General features: G+C 31.2%; 1 protein-coding gene and 1 long non-coding RNA gene across 18 annotated transcripts in view; one reads left to right on the forward strand and one right to left on the reverse strand.

The window, feature by feature from the left end:
- LOC119073708 (thyrotroph embryonic factor) overlaps positions 1-20,931 on the forward strand; it is a 41,050-nt gene extending 20,119 nt beyond the window's left edge. For 2 of the 17 annotated variants that reach the window (XM_037179329.1, XM_037179319.1), the window contains exons 2-5: positions 16,957-17,105; positions 18,603-18,825; positions 20,268-20,509; positions 20,579-20,931. In XM_037179329.1, the coding sequence (XP_037035224.1) occupies positions 16,957-17,105; positions 18,603-18,825; positions 20,268-20,509; positions 20,579-20,665 (701 nt within the window). In that variant the 3' untranslated portion in view covers positions 20,666-20,931. Of the gene's footprint in view, positions 1-1,557; positions 2,975-16,941; positions 17,106-18,602; positions 18,826-20,249; positions 20,510-20,566 lie in introns of those variants that run through there. The other 15 variants (XM_037179324.1, XM_037179323.1, XM_037179331.1 and 12 more) reach the window with 15 other exon arrangements.
- On the reverse strand, positions 1,482-22,648 carry LOC119073723. Its single transcript, XR_005087074.1, has 5 exons — positions 22,505-22,648; positions 20,695-20,696; positions 18,951-18,960; positions 11,674-11,678; positions 1,482-1,493 (listed from the first exon to the last, which is right to left on the reverse strand). It is a non-coding gene; the product is annotated as an uncharacterized LOC119073723 (long non-coding RNA).
- Positions 22,649-22,976: the final 328 nt, after the last annotated feature.

Genomic DNA, 22,976 nt, shown 5'->3' on the forward strand with positions numbered 1-22,976 from the left:
AGATTTGCATTTATTCAACGATATTCTTGTGGAATCAATTACAAACCACAACAACTTCCGAATCAAAATACATGTCGAACTTTACTTTTCTTTACATATAGTTTTTGATGCAATAGTTATTTACGTATCTATTTTGGACGATTGGTTTTTGAAATATCGCTAGTTGTAGTCTGAACGAAGTAGAGGCTACATGCGAAGTGTCTGTAATTTTAAGGAATATTTAAGTGTCTATAATGAACCGGGCCTTTAGTATTACTAAAGGTTTTTGATAAGTTTTCCTTTCGCCTTCTCGCTCGCCCATCGCCATATAAATAACTAACACTAAATTAAGTTGAAAAGTCGTTCTTAGGCTAAACTCTTGCTGTAGTTGAAATGTTATTATTATAGTCGTATTTGTATTTTGTCAAATAATAAAGTTCGCTCATCTCGTTGTCTTTAAAGCATGTAAAATCTTCTACTGCATTTGTTTTAACATAAATATTAAACTATAAAACATAACAGTAGGATGTCATTGCTTATTTTTGTCATGGATGTCGGCAACAGATGATAAAGCTGTTTCTGACATATTAATTCTTTGTATGAATTCTTTAAGGTTACTGCAGAAGCAATTACCCATCCTACATCTAGAAAATAAAATTTTTCGCTTGGTAATTTTTTTTTAGAAAAATGAACTCATTGGATTTGTCTTTTGGTCTTTTGGTTGATGAATATAATTCAATGAGATTCGACCAGCTATCCACTCATCCAAAAATTGTACTTTTTTTTAAAGAAAAAATCCGTAATTAATATCCAGCAATTTAAAATAAAAAAAAATAAAAAAACATAAATTCAAATGTCTAAGTCCCTCTATGCAAAATTATTATTCAAATATAGCCAAAAAATACTGAATTTAAGCATTAAACCAAATAAAAGATAAGCGAAAAAAAAATCATAGGACTTTACCGAATACCAAACCCGTTTTTAACAAATTAACCATTTTAAAATTCAATATAAACATAATCAATATTTATCTCAACTCTTTTTTTTCTTATTTCTTTAATTCTACTGCTTTGTATTGTACCACATACACAATTAATTTATATACAAAGTCAGCCAGCATATATATCCACTTTTTTTACACAATAAACATAAAGTAAATCAGTTCCTTATAAAATATTAACATCGTTTATTTACCTACTTTTAAAAGTTGCGAGATATTAGGAAAAAATTTTTTTTAGTGCTTTCGTTTTCATTTCAAGCATATAAAGTCTGTGCTGAATCGGGGGAAGGAAGACAATTTTTTTTTCTCTTAGTTTCGAAGAAAGACTAATAATCCAATCTTCATTTGCGAAATGTATAATGCCATTAAAAAGAGACGCGGCTCGATTGTTAATTCTCTTTTATGCGATACAAGAAATAAAAGCCAGTTGGATAGATAACAACAAAGAATAAGTTAACAGTATTGTTATTGCTTGTTAACATTCAAAGATTTCTTGTTCTCTTCTCTTCAAGCTCTCCCACCACGTGTGTTTTTTTCTTACTTACCAACTATTTAACAAGTAAATTCACTCTCACTTCTTTCTTGTGATATACACACAGTTGGAAATGTGGTGAATATACCAAAAAAAATTATGGCCTATTCTATCTTCGAAGTAATATGATGTGTATATGTGCTTATAACAGAGGATATGCCATTTATATATACACAACGACACACCGGCATATCATTTTGTTTAATAAAATTTTCGTTTTTATTTACTTTAAGAGTATAGTCGTACGGTTGACTTAAACGCCAATTTTCGTTTCGTTCATTTTCGCTCGATATCGCGGACAGGTTACACCGATTATTAAGTCTCGTTGCGCGTGTGCGGTGTGATTAAAAATATTTAATAATATTTTTAATTCAATAAATTGACTTTATTAATAACCGATTTGATTATTTTAAATATTTAGAAATCAGTGGTTTGATTGAAATAAATTTTTGCTATTTGTTTTGTTAACACTAAGTTCATCCTTAGTGGAGTCTCCATGGACAATCGATCGATATTTTGATTGACGGGACAAAAATTGACTACTATGCAAATTAAGCATTTAAAAGGAAAATAATGTGTACGTGATAAGAATTTGCTGGTTTTCCAGAGATTAACAGAACTCAATCGAGTGTTGTTTTTTTTAAATACAAAATCATATTCTAAAGATAGTTTAGTTATCAACCGTAACGCAATTTTTGTAAATTTTAATTTGAAACGCATGGAATAGCATGCACAAGGTCGCGAAACAATTTTTCTCCGCTTCTATTGATGCGAACGTATGCTCAAATGTATAGTACATTAGAAACAATTGCAATAAATGTTTTTCTAAGTGGTCATATTATCAGTATTTTTGCAAGAAAAATAAGTGCTATGTTTATAAATGAATAGGCGACTTGGTCGCCGAATGTTTAATCATTTCAAGAGATAATAAATAATAAAATATACAAACTTAGACATACAGAGTAGTACAACTGATAACTCACAAAGTGAACAAGTGAACAATTTCCACAAAAAAAACCGAAGAAAAATTCAAAATTTATTCGAAACAAAAATGGATTACCAGCAACTACCTTCAGCAACCACCTTATCGATCGGCAATGGATTGCAAAATCAACATGTTCAGCAACTAATGCAAAACAGTGTCATTAACAATGTCCAAATAATCTCGTCCATGCAACCTCCTCCTGTACCTGTTAACAATAACATACCACTAAGTGTTGTTCATAATTTACCACATCTAACAGGAAATAGCAATCAAAACAGCAATAACAATAATACCCAAAACAACAACCATCACAATTCACAGAATCTGCCGCCTCCGTCCCAGCTCCTGCAACTCCATCACCACAATAACAATAATAACAATAATACTCCAAATAATAATAACAATACAACGGAAGAATCGAATCGATGGACGCAGTTTCAGGTTCAACAGCTGTGGCGTCATCATGCTTATTTAAACGGTAAAACGATTCGTTCACATATTGCATTGCACGGTTGAGAGATCCTTTTTCTATTTCTCAATCCACTTTCGTTCCTAAGTCAAAAGTCTTTAAAAATGTTAACTTTTCTCTTCAAAAAAACCTTGATCGAAACCAATTTTTTCTTGCAATTTTTACGTATGGCTACATATGCTATATAGACAACAGTCTGATGCATTGGTGTATAAGATATATATGTATATTGTAACGAAACTTGCGTTGGCCATGGCGGATTAATGAAATTTTTACTTTCGTTTTTCGACTGTAAGTTAGACTTTCACTTTTCCGGGTATACCAAAAATACATATTTTGAGATGGAAAGTGTTTTTGGTTATATAAAATTCGAGTTTGTTGAGCAAAAAAAGCAGCATTATATTCCGACTATTAAATATCTTTTGTGTAGTCATTAAAAGGTTTATATTTTATGAGTTTTTTTTTCGGGGAATAGGCCATTTAGACACTTTTACCTTTGTAAAGAAACTTCATCAACATTTCGTTTGAAGGTCTGTGAAAACAACTACCTTAACATGATGCGGACATATGTTTGATTGTTTATTTTCATTCGAACAATGAACATTGCTGCCGTTCAATTAAAAGTCTACTCAAAGGTCTTTTGATTACACTTTTAGTTTTACAAGGTTCATTAGTGTCATGTTGGAGATTTTTAAGTGGAAGACAAATCACTTAGCTGGTAACGAGTTTAGGCACTACAGACATTATCATTTTCTGAAAATAATCTCTTGATAAATTAAACTATTTTTGCAAGCCGGGCCTGCAGATTTCAGAAGTAAATATTAACTAATGGTTTGGTGCAGTTAAAGATTACGTCATCTCGACATCGATTGAACTTTGTTCCAATTAAAATTTGGATTATAATAATAAGAATAGAACTTCCTCCCTTGATTCACTCAATTTCTTTATCTAAAATTTTTTGTTGGTCACAGCAGTTTTTTAACTCTAAATTTCAAGCATTGCATATGCATACACAGCGCTGATTTCGCAATTCTGCAACTCATCATAATCAATCAATTGATTGTAAATATTTCTTGTATTTAGTTAAGTGTTTTCTGCTTAAACAAATATTCTATCACAGTCAACAATAATTACACATGAAAGAAGTTTCCGACATTCTACATTTATATTCTCTATTGCTTCGTTAAGAGTTAAAAATGAAATTATTTTCTATGAAGCAATCAAATATTGTCTCCCATGCATTCACCCAAGGCCACTGAAAATGTCTAACAAATTCTTAAATTTGGACAGAACCAGTTTTATCAAGTAACTTGCCGTCCATTATTGTGGAAATTTGAATAATTCAATAAGTATTTTCGGTAGTGTCATGCAAAACTTTTCCACCAACAATTTTTAGCGCAACATATATCTGCAGCATGGTCGGTAAAAGAATTTGTGTTCAGGATAACTTCTTCGATAAACAAATGACTTTTTCTTTACAAACAATTAGCTTAACGCCTAACCCTCAGTTTGAATTTCATTTATTGCGAACACAGAAAAAAAATAGTTTTCTTCTTTTTCGCATTACATTTTTAATATGCACATCGATACCTGACAGAGTCTCGCCAATAAATATATTACTTAACACATTACTCAAAAGAAGTTTACCTACTTTCTTGTATTACTCATGCGATTTTTTCCAATTACATTTCCACTATCCGGACATTTTTCTGCAAACAAAGTTTATATGTTGTAATATTCAGTCATTCCATAGTCGCCGCGATCGATCTAAACTTAAGCAACTTCTTTCTTCTTCATTTTCTTCCATGGTATCTCATTCGTGTGCACACCTCTCTTCAGCAGTATAGGTAACAAATAACTATACGTTTTATGTTAGCACACAAGCGCTTGGGTAAGCGCGAAAACTTTCTCCATTGGACATGCCATATATTATACGCATACACAAAGTTGATCGTATATAAATGGATAAATTCAACAAAGGAGTCGATTTTAAGTATAAAACAAGTTTACCTAGTCTGGTGGTTAATTTTTTCTTGCTGTTGACGTATATCTTCGCGATGTTTGAATATTGCCAACAATCAAGAAACGATTGTATCCATCAGCGTTGCTGTATGCTGTATGTATTCACATACTGACTTAGTGGAATTTGTGCTTCTGTTGAAATTTTTATTTTTCTTCCGCTATTGAGTTTTGTCTATCTACATTTTCAAGTTTCGATTTCATTTCCATGTCTCGACGAAGTGGAACGATTCTGATTTTGTTCAATTGAGCGTACGAGTCAAAAACTGGAACCAAAAAAATGTTTGACTCAAGCAGCATGTCTGTAGTTAAAAATTCGGTTTACGTCCAGTAGTTTCTATAGAACAGATACGTTTTAGGTGGTTTAGGAAGTTTGATTATTGGCAGGATGTCTGAAACTTCGAATCTGTATCTGAAACTCTCTGAAAAATGCAATTAATCTCAATTCTTCTTCTAAAAACTCTTGACTCTCTGGTAAAAACAAAGGTCTCCCGAAGGTCGAAAACTGTACACTCACGTCTCATAAGACAATAGATTTAAGACCGTGAGTATACGTTGTTCGAACTTTTGAGACTGTTAAATCAATAGTACCCATTCTTTTCGGTAGAAGACTTTTTCTGGTCTTGTGATATAAGTAAGCCAACACAGCTTTACAAATCAATTTGTGTAATCGTTCCGAAAAACAACATGCACCCGGAATGTACGTTTCACAACATAAATTAGATTTCCAAGCGGAATGTCTCTATATATATTCACATTACTTGAGTCACAGCTCAATGAAAGAAAGAAATGTTCAGGAAGTGCATTCCGAATACGAAAATTATTTCTAATTAATTACAATCAATCGAACCATTAATACACCCGTGTAATTAATACCTCATGAACCAATGACACAAAAACTTACTTCTCTGTCGATTAATAAAAATCATAAATCTAATAGCTTCGCATAACTCTGCTATAAGGTAAAATTACCAGATCCATTCGACGAGTCGCGTTTAATTACATCATAAAGAATGTATACACAGAGCCAATTAAAGAAAAAGTGTAATGCTCAGTGCTTGTTTTATATATATGAAAAAAAAAGTAATTTAAAAACGCACATTACAAGCCTTCCAACCTATCTACCGTGTACTTACCACTTACAATGTAATTATAATTAAAATTAAAAATAAAACAAAAACCATAAAAAGAAATGAATAAGAAAAAAAATGTGTAGCAATCACGGAAAACTGGTTGAGAAAGAAAAAAAAAATACCATCAGACCCAAATCAAGATGTTATGTAACCTCGCAACACACAAACTGAATAAAATGCACTTTCCAATATATCGTACACTTACCATTTCATTGAGTCGGAAAATTTTTATATGTGTGTCTTTCACAATTTTTTTTCCCTCTTCTTCTTCCATTTCATTTCGGTATGTCTTCACAATCATTTCTTTTTCGTTCGTATATTACTGTTGAGCATGCTGTGCCGTCATTCACTCTCACTTTCTTTGATGCAATAGACTCGATATGGTTAAGACATGTTTGATAATGTGCGTATTACCTATTGGATATGGTTTATAGGCACACACACTGAGGCTGGGTTAGATGCGACGACATGACATGGATGTTATACTTATTTTTATTAATTATAATACTTGTATGACAGTTGAGCCATATTTGTGATGTAATGCAAGTTTTAACACTTTTTTCTTTTTCTTTTTCTAAATACCTAGTCCTTTCGAAAAGTATGTATGACGGGTTGAAGTAATATGTTAAAAAGTTTGAATTTATTTTCGACATATTTTGATTGACATGGAACGGAATGGTTGTATTTTGATGTCTTAGTTTATTTTCTTTTAAACATTTTTCGTGTTAATTATTTATAGAAAAACTTGGTAAAGATTATGGTGATCGGCAATTGATTCATTGGTTACTTGCTTTGTAAAATTTTGAATCAACGAAATTGTTGTATTTTCGTACTGTTTTTATATGACTCCTACAACAAAACTGGGTATAATAAATTTGACGCCTGTATTCTCGAAAAACAGATTCGGTATATACCTTGCAACTAGAAATATTTCATCGTTCCGCAAATGTTTCCATATTTCTTCTTTTTGAAAGGGTTTTTGTATTTGATATGATGAACAGATAAAAATAGTCGGAAGTGTTTGCCGCATTCTAGATTTAGTATATCCAAAAAGAAACTTTTATTCTTCTGAAACTATTCGAGAAAAAGAAAGCAAAAATCCTCTTGATTCAACCCTCATGAATAAAATCATACTTTACATTGATTTGGGTTTGCGGAAAACTTTCTATTCGTGAATGACTCATCCAAAATCGGAAATTTTATTGTATCCGTAATAGTCTGCCGAGGAAGATGTTTTTATTCGAACCGAAAGTTATGGGAGAAGTTTCTTTTTGGTTTATTGTAAAATAGGACCATCTTAATGGAGTTTGACTTGTAATTCGATGAACCTTTTTTTTGTTTGATTTGTACTCGTCATACACACCCAAATCATTTTTTTTTCTCTTGTTTCGATGAGTGATGACTCCTTTATTGTCAATTTGAATATTAATAATATTTGAATTGGTGTTCATATTGCCGGGGGGAAGATGAAGTTTTATTCACTAGAAAAATGACTTAGAAAGGACTAACAATGTTTTTAGGTATATGGAAAATCAAACAATATTTACATTTGTTTTCGAAAGGGTTCGATATTGATTGACATTCTTCAAACTTAAACATTAACCTGTTACAGACGGATATATCAATATCATTCGCAATAGATAACTAGTTCAGTTCTCAGCAAGCTCTAACTAATTCTGTCATAATACAGTTAGAAGCAGGTTCACAAACATGAAGTAAAAGATTTATAATTGATCTCTTGAAAATACTTAGATCAAATGAAGTAATAGATCCAATAATTAGACTGCGGATATTCTTGCTGGCTTTGAAAGGTTAACAACGAACATGTAAAGGTTTTCATGTTGACATTACCTTTAGTCCTGATGATCTTCATTGAACGAAAGAATATCCCACTCTCACAATCGTATCGATCAATCGTCATCAGTCTGTCAAGATTTCGGCTCCTTCTTGTTTATTCTATTGATTGAATTTTTATAACTTTGATTTAACTTTAAAAAGCGGCATTGCATTTTAAAATAAATTTTAATTGAAATTTATTAGACGAACGATAAATCGGGATAATTAAAGACCTCTTTTCAATAGCAACTTAATGCAACTGTATCATAATTTATGTTGTTAATAACAATAAAAATCTAGTTACGAATTGAATAATGACAACGACAATTCAATAATAAAATATCTATACAATATGTTAGGACATCGTACGAACAATAAATCTTTGCACAAGTGCCTTGCCTTTGATCAAATAAATTGTTTGGAAAAAAAAATTGAGAATCTTAAAATATGATCACAAGAAAATCTTTCGTGTAGTCATACTCTACGTACTCTGTCTATGATGCTAATACTTTAGCTATACAATTTTATGTACATATTCAATACGTTGATTGACGTAGATGAATCATTCGGAAAAAAAAAATTCAAGGTTGACACATGTTTGTTCTCATATAAATATATATCGTTTCCGATGAGCACATAAAAAAAAGCGACCAGAAAAGTTAAAGAAATTTTTTTCGTTTGGAAATTTTTCCTAAACTACCAAGCTTCGTTTTCATATAACATCTATTTACTTGGCTCCATTCATAGTCTTCGATATAATAAAAATGAGAGCAAACACATGTTGGTTGTTTTTAATTTTATGAAGCAAAAATTTCACTGAAGTCAAGTTCAAATGTGTTATCGTATTTGAGTGGTCAATAAATACATAGCTTTTGTCGAATGTTTTGTAATGGTATCAGGAAATTACGAATTGATGTAAAATCTGTCGTAAACATTACAAATTGTATTAATATTTATTGCTTATCGTTGCACGTTTGATATGCGTAATCCGACTCTACTGTTGACCTACTCTACTCAACACGACATTACAAATTTCTCTGAATTATAATTTTATTCGAGTCATTTTGTCGAAAGGGAGTAGCGATCTGTACACTTCCTTAATTTATGGCCTAAGTCCAACTAACTCTGGACATGCTATTATTAATATCTCGTTGATTTGTTGTATTTTACTCGTGTTTTTATATCAAGTCAACAATTTCGATAGCTGTTCATGCGGACAATTTAATTATATAAACGAATTAAACTACTTTCCTTTGCTCAGCCAAACAACAAAATGAAAGAAAAATAAGTTTAATTAACCGACTGTCTGCTGGATATTTTCAAGTTATGCAATGGAATCGATTCATTGAATAAACTTCCGAATTTTTATATGATAAGAAATTGAAATATCACACAGTCATGTAATATAAATTAGCATTTTTCGTTGGTTGCTCGTACAAAAGAAAGAAAAAAATAACCAGCAGATCAATTGACAACACAAAACAACAAAACGTGAAATCAAATGATAAATTTTTAGTGTGACAGTAATGTGAAAAGAAAAAAAAAAGTTTGCTAAAAATGGTATGTCTAATTGATCATTTGACCGAGCCTACAAGCTTTTAATATTCATATAAAGATCTTACCAATAATTCACCGCAAATACATACGAACCTATCGTCAAGTTGTTAATTTCTTACAAAAATATTTGGAAGAAAGTGAAATTTGTTGATGAATTTTATATTTAACCAATTGGCAATTCGGAATTTTGGGACACGGTATATCGATAATATTTTGCATACTATTACTGAACTCATTTAAAATTCAATTTAAGGTACTTGTCGACATATTGAAATTGTTTTTTGTTTTGTTTTTAATAAGATAGTAGATATGTGTGTGTTATGAACACATATCACTCAGATCGAGAAAAATACGGCTGAAGAGGGAAATATAAGGCAAAAAGAATGCAACCGGTAGATATGTATAATAGTGATATCTTGCGAAATATAATAACTTGACTAAACGTCTGTCTATTACATAAAAGGTAAATAATTAAATATTTGTCAACAACACAGTGAAAAGAGTCGCGGAACATATTGTCATATCAATTAAATATTTATATGTTGGAAGATATATTTAAATATAAGTTGAATCGCTAAAAAATTTGTGTGATTTGTGAATAGAGAAGGACTTTCACTTTTTTTTTTATCTCACAAATTTTATTTGTTTCAGATAAATATTAGTCTTGGACTTAATGATGTAACATTTATACTAACGTCGATATCAAAATTATTGTCATTTACATATTTTTGTTTAACTTTTGGAAAGAAAGATAATACAACAAAAAATCTATGCCATTTCTCATACTTGAATGAAGGTGTGTGCTTCACAGACGAATTGTGTTTTCAATTAAATGAAAAATGATATAATTGGATTATTATCGATATTATTTATGCAAATACACGTCAATCGTGGACTATAGAGACTCTTTTTTTTCTATTTCAATCAAAACGACAACTGACAATAAAATCTTTGACTCATAAAAATAACACTGCAAATCATCAACCTACAAAAGTGCAATCAATTTTTACATTTTTCCCGCATATTGGTTAAAAAAAGAGATTTTTTTATGATTTTTCTAATAATTTGAGAATAAAATGATCTCCAATAAATAGGAAATTCAATGAAAACAAATTTCAAAATGTAGGTGTTTGTCATAAATTAATCGTCAATTTTTGGATGAATTTCGAATTGGATGGTTAATTTTCTAATAATTTGGAAATTACCATTAAGTGACTTAAAAGGTATTGAGTCATCTAAGAACACTTTCAAATCAACATCGTTTCGTATTCGTTTACGATAATTGCAGCAACAAATTAAATTGGCTCGTTAAAATATTGGTTTATTGAAATGAAAAATTATTAGTTTCCGTTCTTGAATGATCTCACTTTTACGGTCATATATTTTGTGTGTTTTGGTTTCATTTTGTCACTTTTTAAGCTGATACATTAACATGTTACAGATCCGTTATTGATAACGAGACTTCAGAGGTATAAAAGATCAAACTATTATAGCGAAAATCATGAAGTAAAAGATTTGAAATCAATCTACTGAAAATACTTCAAAATCGAATGATGTAATAAATCCAATAGTAAAACTGTCTGTGTCTGTGAGAGGTTGGCAATCAGCATGTGAAGAGCTTCCCATATATATTACCTCAAGCTCTGATGAATTTCATTGAATGAACGAATATCTCACTCACATTTCATAATCGTAACGATCAATCCTCAGTAGCGTTTACTTGAAACTGAACCGAGCTATTACGTTAGTTTTCGTTTGGATTTACAATTTCATTACAAAATGTAGAAAAGGGAAGTAATAAACCCTCGGGGTCTAGACGTCTCTCTCTAGCTCTAGCTCTAGTCTCATACCCAGCATAGACCATAGAGCATAGATATCACAATTTCGTCGCTTTCAAGCATAACATAAACATAACATTCCGATTCCATCCCTCATCATCTGCTAGCGTCGGAAACCTATCTTTGACATGTGCCAGGAAAGGTACTATTAATTGAAAGGGGTACTGCTATTTTACATTACATTATCACACAGTTACTCGTTACTTGTTGATTAAAATGATCAGCGCAAAATTAGCGAATCTTAGAAATTAAAAATTTCCTATCTTTTTGTGGTTTATAATTTAAGTTTCGTTCTTCTAAGCTACTTACTACAATAGCTCAGTACTACAACTTCGTATAATCTTAGCACTTCTTCCTGCCACTAGACATGATGATGATGAGTTTGAACGTGCTGAGTTTATATGTTGCCTATTTGAGCCATTCATCATCTAACTCCAATTTAATCTTCTTTTTTTCATTTCGACAAATTATCATGTGATATACTGTTCTGCATTCTAATGATGCTGGCTTCAAAGCATTTCCGCCAATTATATTTCTATGTTCGAGTGATTTAAAATACTAGCTTCGAACTATGTGCATACGATAGCGCATTTATTACGGATATACAAAACTAAATGTTCGAGAATATAGCATTATAAATTCAGAAGTAATTTTTTTTTTAATGGTAGACACATATTAGCTCTCTCGGATCAAATTTGTTTTATACAATTAATTTTTGCATTTCATGTAGGTTTTGTGCATTTTTATTCTATTCTCTGCAATATAACATTTGTCTAATGTTCAATTGTTAAATCTAGCTCAAGGGTGTGTGGGCATTGAATTTTAAAATAATATGTTAGACGACGAGTATGATGATTAGATTGATTAAAATATCGGCTTTAGACGTTCAATCTATTGACGAATTAGAGAATCAATTTGATGATTAATTTATCGCGGATACGATTCGTTTTTTTTTTTGTCAATTCTATCTAACGGATCTGTGAATTTCGAGTGACAATAGTCGCGCATACATAGAAAACTACGTTGCGAATTAACCTAATGTGACTTTGACTTTGTCATGATGATTTTTATGAATGAAAACCCAGAGCGTCATTTTGATTAAATTTTTCCATACAGATGCGAGATTATGCCGTAAATTGGTTTAAGGTAGTAGTTAAACTGTCGGTTTTTGTGTTTGTTAATTGAAATTTATTCAAAAATTAATTGTGTTGCTTGAATTTGATGCAGATTGTGTAAATTTAACCTTGAAGAATCATAATTCTATGTGTCTTTACGAACTCCAAATAGTCAAGCCGTCCGAATACTTTTTTTTAAATATTGTAGCTTGTATCAACAGTAACAGTCTTAACAGCCGATTATATTTGCATAGGGTAGATTCTTGATTTGTTATTTTTTTTACTGTAAATTATGGTTATTGATTTTGGTTCTCTTTTGGCTGGTTTATGTTTATGCAAACAAGAATTTATCCCACGAATTAAGATTTACCATGAAACTAGTTTTATTTGCATAATGTTTTCAACACCGCGATGGATCCACAGTCCATAGACGAAGAAGACGTAATAATAGCTCTTTTCAACAGCAACAGCAACAACAACAAAAAAACCTTTGAATGTAATAACTTAAACATAACGAGGAAATAAATGCCAAAAAATCTTTTCCATGACTTGTATTTTAACCAAAAAATTTCGGTGAAAGTTTTTCAGTATATTTCAACACAACCAAAAGCTTTAAAAAAAAATCATTTGTTTAGTCAATTTTGAACACTCACTTTTGATATTTTTTTTCGATAAAAACAACCAGTTTAAATGTAATATACGAAAAAAAAGAAGTTTTATTGGGAACTTTCGCTCTCGATATATTTAACCATGTTTGGATTTGTTTAGTCTGCACAGTCACACGAGTCGATTATGTTATTTTATTGAGGTTATATTGTTATTATTCAAATGGAATTATCTAATAAGATCAAAGATAACTTCGTCATATAGCGTTGCTTCGAAAATGAAGAAAAAAAAACTAGTTCTTTGATACACATATTTTTCGGTGTAAGTTTTAAGTAGGTCTTAGACATGAAATAACATTCGATTTGCATACATACACTCGATTGTAAGTGCAACTGATGTTTGTTTGTGTTACGTATTAAAAGGTACGTGAAGAAAGGAACCAAAACAAAACATGCAATTGGAATAAATTGCGAATACTGAATGAAATTGGCACACCAAAATATGGTTCTTGCGGATCGATTATAATTTTCAGTTCGCTTTTTCAATTTAATTTAATTTATAGTTTCATTCAATGTATACACATTTTCTTGTACGTTATAAATTTTCTGTTCCAAGCATTTACTTGTACACTTTCTTCCTTTCTGCCCACACGTACATGGACGGTACATATTACTTTGTTTGCTGAAACCTTTCCATTAAAAATTCAGTAAATTTTATTGCCTTTCGTTTATTTGCAATTTAATTACCGACATTTATTTGTTCGTGCCACAAGGAGAGTGTTTTTGAGCGGGTATATTTTGATAAAGTTCGGCTGTATTAATTATATAGCCCAATTTGGTGTTGTCAATACGTGGTTTTCAGACAACATTATAGACAATTATTGATTTACGAGAAAATTAGTTCGACGTTCATCCAATTTCAATTTGTGATTGAAATGGCTGTTGCAGAATGTACGTAGATTCAGCTAACGACTCTTCCCGTAGTACCTTAACAAATCAGATCAGGTGTCAATTCATACTAATAAATGATTTATTGAACGAATCCTGACTCAATTAAAATTAAATAAAATGTATGTCCCCCAATCGCATCTCTAATTCTAATGGCACAACGTTCAAAATTTTCGTTTTAAATGCCAAAAGGTCACAGACTATTTTTTATCGTAAATTTATTAAACATTAAAGCGTCTGTGCTGATTTTTCGTTTCTTCTTGTTCTAATCAAGCTCGTTTATGAGGATTTGTATGATTATTTTTTTTCTTTCTTCATATTATTCAATTCTGTTTCCTCCCACATGCTGTGATCTGGTCATAAATAATTGAAGTCATTTGCTATCTTCATTTGTCACCAATACATGCTGCGAAGGTTGTAAATTTCGGTTAATTGATAAAGAGAAGAAGATATCCATCTTTGTTGCACGGCTGAAGTGTGCTGTAATACTTGAAGTCTTATGGCCCATTTACTGCGTCCTCTACTTACTCGGTTTCTACTCATATTTTCGAAAAAAATTCGATTCGCTTTACCTGCATTGTTCCATCTATACAATTTCCTTTTCACTGTGACAAAATATACCAAAATCTGGACGATGTGCTTTCCCCATCTTTTTTAACATTTCAAGCACGGCCTCCGTATCTTATTAATGTAATAAAAATTAGTTTGAGTGAGATCAACGCACTTCAATAAGTAGTACTCTAAAAAGAGTACTGAATCTGGACAGTGTATCGAACAAATTTTGACACTGTAATTTTGACACAATTATTTTTTTCATACAAAATAGTACTCTATTTGACAGCTGTCATTAAAAGCACTTTTGCTTGAAGTGTGCTAGTGAGATGTAATTTCTTAATTTCTTCACATGTTTCAAAAATGATAATCTCGTACTTTTTCATTGCAAATCGCATTGTCACCTTAACGCTTATAAATATCTCTGAAATATTTATATTTCACATTTAGAATTGACAGTATTGCTTCATGTGTTCAAGCTTTTTTATATTTATTTCGGAACATGTGCTTCATTTAAATCATTTCTGTGTGTTTTACTGATTTAAAAAAAAAGAAAAACGTTGGACACGTGTTCCAAGCCATTTTAAAAATTCAGAAAAAATGTTAATTTGGCTGTCAAAGTTCTATATATCTGAATTTACCTATCACCAACAATACAATGGAAAATATTTATTCGGAAAAATAATTACAATTGAAAATACTCCCTTTTCCCACGTCGAATACCATTTTCTCACATTATATTCAGTTTATTGTAATGTTATCGTTACATAAGTATTACAAGTTATTTTCCAAGTCTCTTTAAATCTGTTTTCTGTTTATATTCATTCGTATAATAATAATAATAATAATCTTTGATCGTACGAATACATTGTTTTACTGCCTTCTACTTTAGTACTTCTTATCCGGAAATGCAGAAATGTACAGAAAAAAAAAACAAAAATTAACACAAAGTTATTCCATACAATGTTCGTTTTATTTTCATGTACACTTACAGTACTTACATATGTTGGCTGGGTGATTTATTTTTCAAAACTGTTTTTCGGCTTTTATTAATGATGTGGCTGTGGTTTCGCCTCAGTGATCATTTCATTAAATGATTCCAAATAAAAATATGATTTAACCACATGCAGTTTAATATTTACAATTCAATGAAATAATGAGGCGAATGCTGAATGTTTTTTCGTTCAATATTTATCTATTAGGTCACATCAATTTTGATGAAAAGAAAACAATAAAAATTGTAGCATTGGCGGTTGAATTATATGTGTATCATTAGATTATATTGATGACAATTTGGTTTAATATCCTTTGGATGTGGGTTACATTTTTTTTTGCATTGCATATTATGGAACTTTTAGTCTTTTAATATTGATTTATGGAATAGTTCGTTAATGATTGTGCCCCTAATTTATTGTGAACTTTACATAATTCAATCGTTGACACAGTTTCATGTCTAGAAATAGAAATGCAAGTCTTCATTACGTTTCAGTTGTGTACAGTACGTACTTCAGTTAGTTGAATTGTGTGGAAAAAACCGCTAAAAGACCGATGCAATTTGTGTACAACCCCTAATTTAGAATTTCTGCAGACACTTTTTTATGATGGTGTAAAATTTCATAGTTTCCTTTAACAATCTCTCACTTAAAAGGAGTGGAGAAGAGTGTAGCAGTATAGGAACTGTATTGGATTTGCCTACAACAAAAAGTTATAGTCAAACACTCAAAATATCCAACTGCAACATTTTTCAATTTTCTGTTGAAAAAATGATTGTGAAAGACTATTGTAATGCGCAAATCGTATACCTCTCCGAACGATAAATATATTTAATTCAAAACCACTTCTTGAGTCTTGCTATAGTTTTTATTCATGTCTGATTCAGTACAGCTGAATGTAATATAATAGCAGAAAAATTCAATCAACAGAACCTGACGAAGCAGGAAGCACAGTTTTCAATATTATACGAAAAGTCATACAAAGAGAAATTTCACTTTCAATTGCTGCAGAAATGTTTCGAATCATTGGTCTGGTTTTGTACGAGTATTACTTTTAATGTTGATGTTGAGGTGTGGTAGAATTGTAGAAATATTTTTTTTAAATTATATTTTACAATATGCCAGAGATGGAAAGAAAGGAAGGAATTTATTTCACTGTTGAAAATTTTACCAGATCGAATTCAGATGGATCTTTGTGATAAATTGAAAAATACTTTTTAGATTTCATACTATTGAGAATTCCAGTTTTATGTCCGCCTTTATTTAAAACTACTAACAAATCAACCGTTCTATTATCTCATCCACATTATAGACTGTGTTAAACCATACATTACTAACCAATAAGTACGGCATTGAATCGATTATCTATAATTAATTGCAGTTTTCTTATATTCAGGCAAATCAGGGAACAGCAAAGACATTTGCGGTGATGATAAATTCAAAGAGGATGGCGATCCATGGAATGTTGAAGCACAAGCAGCCTTTCTGGGACCAAATCTCTGGGATAAAACGTTGCCGTACGACACGGATCTCAAGGTAACACATGTTAGTATCCTTTCATATTTGATTTGATTAACCATAAAGTAGAAAATGTTTTGTTGAAAATTGCGATAAGAAAATGCAAGCGCACGAATTTCCAAATTTTTAAGGATACTGACGGTAAATTTTTTGAATAAGTTTTGACAATAATATTTAGAGACGGCTAGTCATTTGTTGTCGACAACAACGATAAAAATTAACGTGCCTCTCATCACTTCAAATCCAAAGAAGTAACAGATTTAATTGGTATACAGCCTAACCTCTCGATTCCATTTATAAAAGGTTTAGAAAGACTTACATTGCAAACTGCATCGATGAGTTTCTGTAATAGAACGAATATTTTTAAAATAACCGATTTCAAACTCTTGATGCAACGATCAAAACTTTTCATATCTCTCCGTCTTATCTTGACCTAAACCTTTTTTTCTGTTATTTGCATAAAGACATACAGTAAAACGATATAAATGGCGGCTCACAGCCGGAACATTTCTGCAAGCACAATACCACCGATTTACCGATTCTGTTACTTCCTGATTTAATTGAAAAAAATCGTGCCATCTCATAAATTAATGAGTTTGAACTATATTTCGATATAAAAGCTTAGATCAGCCGGAACCTATCGCTTTTTTTGTCGTCGTTCTCGCATAACATTCGACATAGCCGTAGGTAAAATCTGTAGAATTATTTCATCATCAAATATTATCTCTTCACTATGCAGTGAATTTTCGCACGCAACTGCTCACCGAATTGATCTAGTACAAATTCAAGATCACCCATAAATTTCTATGTAATTTTCTATTCTATTGAGAAGAAAACACATTTTCTATAAATAGAATTTTCTCAAAGAAAAGAAATGTTAGAAAATCTGTGAACGTCGATGTTTAAACGCTCTGCCACTATAATATATTTAGAAACCCATGTGATTCTGTACACTACTCTGACGTGTGTTTCAAAATATCAGACACTATTTTCAATTTGCGCGCGCATATTTTGGCTCTTTTTTTATTCAATTTTAATGAGCAATGTTACAAGACGAAAACACTACATGGGATGTGAATGAAAAAGTCCGAAACATTCATGTGTTTTTGGCAATTTGTTGGGCTATAAATTTTCATTAAATAATAAATAGCAAAATTAAGAGAAAAGAGGATTACAACTATAAAATATAAATAAACAAGAAAAATGTTGAATATTTTGAGAGCCGCTCTTTTAAATGAATGCTTAACATACATTTAGGTATTTGTTATTGAAAATTTGACTGGATAGTTAATTTAATTTATTTTCTTGTGACTGTTTTACTCGTAAAAGTTTATGGCCAGTAAAACTTTTCACCTGAAAGCACTTACAAACATCCCGAAAGAAAATCAATTGCCCTATCAGGGTTGTCCACTGCATAGATCGAATCTAATTTTCCCCCAACAAAACTAGTTACATCAACAACATTTGTGTAAACATAAAAAATCGAAAAACAATCCACATGATATCATACTTTTTTCCGTACAGTACGCCGACCTAGACGAATTTCTGTCCGAAAATAATATCCCAGATGGTTTACCCGGATCTCATTTGGCACATTCAACTGGCCTCGGTCATCGGTCCGATTCACTTGGTCATTCAGCTAGTCTGCTGGGACTCGGTCACATAACAACAAAACGTGAACGTTCACCATCACCGTCAGACTGTGTCAGTCCCGACACAATAAATCCACCATCTCCAGCCGAGTCAAGTAAGTAATTTCCAATAATTTCTTTCTTTAGTTAAGAATTTACTGCTGTGGAATTTTAAGTGTCAGCGAATTTAATCCACATGTGATATCAATGGTAAAGTACACAAATACCAAAACCGACGGACAGCAGTTCCACTTTTTTAGCTCCACTCTTTCAGTTAGAAGTGGAGCTATCTTTACGTTGGTTGGCTATATGGGGAACGTTACAAGAGTATCATTTCAATTCCACCTTTTCTCCAAACAGAAACTCTGTAACGTTGGTGATATCACATGTAAAATGAACTGATGCTTAGCTAAAATTGTAGCCTACATTTGCGTGTCTCGTATTTCATCTTTGATTATATCTTTTCGTCAGAAACGTTTTCGAAAACCACGAATTCGTCAGTTTTCAATAAAAATTAGTTTAGTTGTAGTCATTTGACTAGCTCTCTGAGAAAAGTCAGCTGTTTATTGAAATTTTCATAAACTGGTCAGTTTTCTCAGAGCTGGTCAAACTGCTACAACCAAATCTATTTTCCGCTGAAAGCTAACACATTCGTGGTCGTTATTGCGGTCCAATATTTTTGAAAAAAGATTCTGGTGGAAAGATATCATCAAAAGTAAACTAAAATCCAGTATTTAAGAAACGCCCAAATGTATACTTTTCAGCAAAGCATCAATGCCTCTTAACGAATTGGATTAAACTTATAATTCCATGGAAGTATCTACACTTTAGTTTAGCAACGAATTGATTTCAGATTGATTCACACAAAAAATTTCCCAGAGTACTCGGGGTATTTCCTGAAATTTTTTTTCGAGTTGATCAAACATATGACACGTAACAAGCGAGAATGTGCAAATGTATTAGAACATTATTTCAAGTTTTTAGACTTTATTTCCTTCGTCTATAATGTACCTCCGCATTTCTCGCTGAGAACTTTATTTATGTGTCATATACTAGCTCTATTCTTCGACTTCTATCTTTCTAAATTAATGAGGTACTTGAGAAATTCTCTATGAATCTCGTCTACCACTATAAGTATAAAAATTTGACTTCAAATATTTTTAATAATTACAAATGTAAAATGTAAGAGAATTTCTAATGATAATCATACTTTTTAATAGAAAACTAATCGAAATTATTTCAGATGTTAAAGTTTTTAATGAAAGCAAATATTTACATCGTCGATGAGAGCGTGCGCTTAAAAATGTATTTGGATCATAAATCAAACTCGATTATTCTCGGTCTAATTTAACTGCTTGTTTTTCTCGAAAATAAATTTGAAATATTTGAGAGAGTGTAAAGGACACAATGAAATTTTGCAATACGTTCCAACTTTGGATACGCGAACGAACAAATTAGAGATTCTCTTATGTACAACCAAAGAAAAAACAAACAAAACGAACCAAACTATATCCGCATTTTGTATAACCTAATCCTATAGCTTTTGATTCAATTACAGCGTTTTCGTTTGCATCATCGGGTCGAGATTTTGATCCACGTACACGCGCATTCTCAGACGAAGAATTGAAACCTCAACCTATGATCAAAAAGTCACGAAAACAATTTGTTCCAGATGAACTAAAGGACGACAAGTACTGGGCCCGTCGACGAAAGAACAACATTGCCGCCAAGCGATCACGTGACGCACGTCGCCAAAAAGAAAATCAAATTGCGATGCGAGCCAGATATTTGGAAAAAGAGGTTAATTTATATGAATTTTCATAAATGCTAAGAAATATTTTAAAAATGATTTACAAGGTGTTATTGCAGAACTCGTCCCTACACCAAGAATTGGAGCAGCTGAAACAAGAGAATATGGAATTAAGGGCACGCTTATCCAAATACCAGGACGTTTAAAAAAAAATTCTTTCAAATCAACATATTACATCTGCGATGTTTCAATTTCAATTAAGTTTGGTCGTTGTGCTTTATTGAAAATTTAAGAAGAAAATAAAAGGAAAGGAAAAATTGGGTCAAAAGAAAGAATTAACAAAAAGGGGGAGAAATAATCAGATTATTTGCTATTTTAAGAATCACTTCTGTGCTGTTTCAACGATGCAAAGCCGGTTGAATATTATTACACATAGTTGTTGTTGTTGTTTATAAGAAAAAATGAAAGAAAATATTTTGAAAAAAGATATTATGGCAACCGATATTAGTTAATACACAATGTTCGCAAAATCTGCTTTTTATTTCTCAACGTTCTCGTTGTTAAATTAAGCGCCCACTAAATAATAATTGTATTTCGTTTTTCCGCACATCCCCTCTCTACATTCGAATGTGGTCGACTAGTTCAGTTTATTTAAGTTCATTTACTTCTTTTCTATTTAAACTCGCCCAATTTTACACTTCATCTTATTCTGTTGTTTTAACATTCGTAGTCACTGCCAATTAACTCTTTTTTTATCAATATTTAGGTGAAATTATTATATTAGATATTCGTGTAATCATATTTCGTGTTATTTATCAATTCTGGGAAAAAAAATTGTGTCATCGAAACGCAACAACATTTTGATCGGATTTCTGAGATAATTTTTGTATCTTAAGTAAATTTTTGATAAATTTCGTTTGCACGGCACATATTTACCTTGTACAAAAAATCAACAATTTTTTAGTTCGATGCAGAGAGAGGGTATCGGAAGTCCACCAATTTAAAAACAAAATGAAAAACTAAAAAAAAAAAAAAAAAATTTTAATTTGTAAATAAATGAAAACGTAAAACGATAAAACTAAATTAAAATATTAATTGAAAACGAGAGAGAAATGAGTTGAAGTTTATTTTAATTATATAAATTCGATCCATTTTATGAAAAATGAAGAAAATTCTGTTTTCTTTTTGTTTTGGAATATTTTTGAAATATTAATTTTTTGATTGTGTGTTTATAAAGACAGTTTACTTATAAAGTAATCAGATAAATTTAATAAAACAAAATTGAAAACTTAATTTTATTGAAGAAATACTTAGATTTGCTAGTACAATTTATTAGAGTTCCGAATTGTTCAAAATGAAAATCAATTTAAATTCAAATTAAAAAATTAGATGAAAAATAGAGACGTAAAAAAAACCACAAGACAAATCTGCGAGAAAATGAAGTTTCGTTGTCAAAATAAACCTTAACCTTTTATGGACGGCATCGTCTACCATCGATAGCAAAGTCCAAGATTTTATTTCAATTTTTATGAAATAGTTACAAATGAAGTAATAGATTCAAAAACTATGCTAGGACCTATCACTGATATGCTTACCGTCTGACAAAAGGTCAATGCGAAGAGAAAATCATTAGTAAAATATGCAGCAGATCAATGCAAAAATTTAACAATTGCTTCGACGATCCGAATTATTTGAAGTACTAGTCGCAATTTAAATAATTTTCTTCTAAAGGTTGAAACGTACAGCCATCAGATTCATCAATTTCCACCGAATTCATTACATTAATTCCACATACGACATCAGCGTTACATCAAGTGTCGTAATCTGGAATTCTCATGAATATGATCTACAGATGAACTGTGTTGATATCGCTAGAAGTTATGTTTCCTTCGCTGTAATTCAATTGTTTGAGTAATTAATCCAGAAAAAAAAACTTTTTGAATTTTCATTTTGAACCACACATTTCCGGCCAGTGTTCACCCATCGACTCAATATCTCTGTACTGCAGAGTCCGTCGCATCTTCTACAGTCTCACGGTTCTCCACATAATTTACACACTCTTCTCACAACCCAACAACTTTAACCAAACTTTAAATTGCGAGCATTATTCATGTCTAGATTTAATCGTTCGAATTTTGTAACTAGAAACATAGTTCCGTGTTCTTCGACATTTTCACTCTGTGAGTAGGATAATAATTATTAAGATTTTATCGATGCAGATCCTCATTTTAGTAGAAATAATAGAGTTGGTTAATAGTCGGTAAATGAAACGTAGTTCAACTTTAAAACATTTCATTGCAACCGCAACAAATTTTATTCAATCGAGCTGTAATAACTTAAATGAGCAACAACAAGAAAACCAAGTAGCAACAACTTCATTTTCTTCTTTCTTTTTTCTGGAGACGAAAAAAAATCCAATAAATTTTCATTTTCAAATCGGCAGATTCATTATAAATAGTAAAATTAAAAAGAAGAAAAATTATTGAAAAAAAGTTAGTTTTACGTAGCCTGATTAGT

Source organism: Bradysia coprophila, unplaced genomic scaffold (genome assembly GCF_014529535.1).
Source record: "Bradysia coprophila strain Holo2 unplaced genomic scaffold, BU_Bcop_v1 contig_138, whole genome shotgun sequence".
NCBI lineage: Eukaryota > Metazoa > Arthropoda > Insecta > Diptera > Sciaridae > Bradysia > Bradysia coprophila.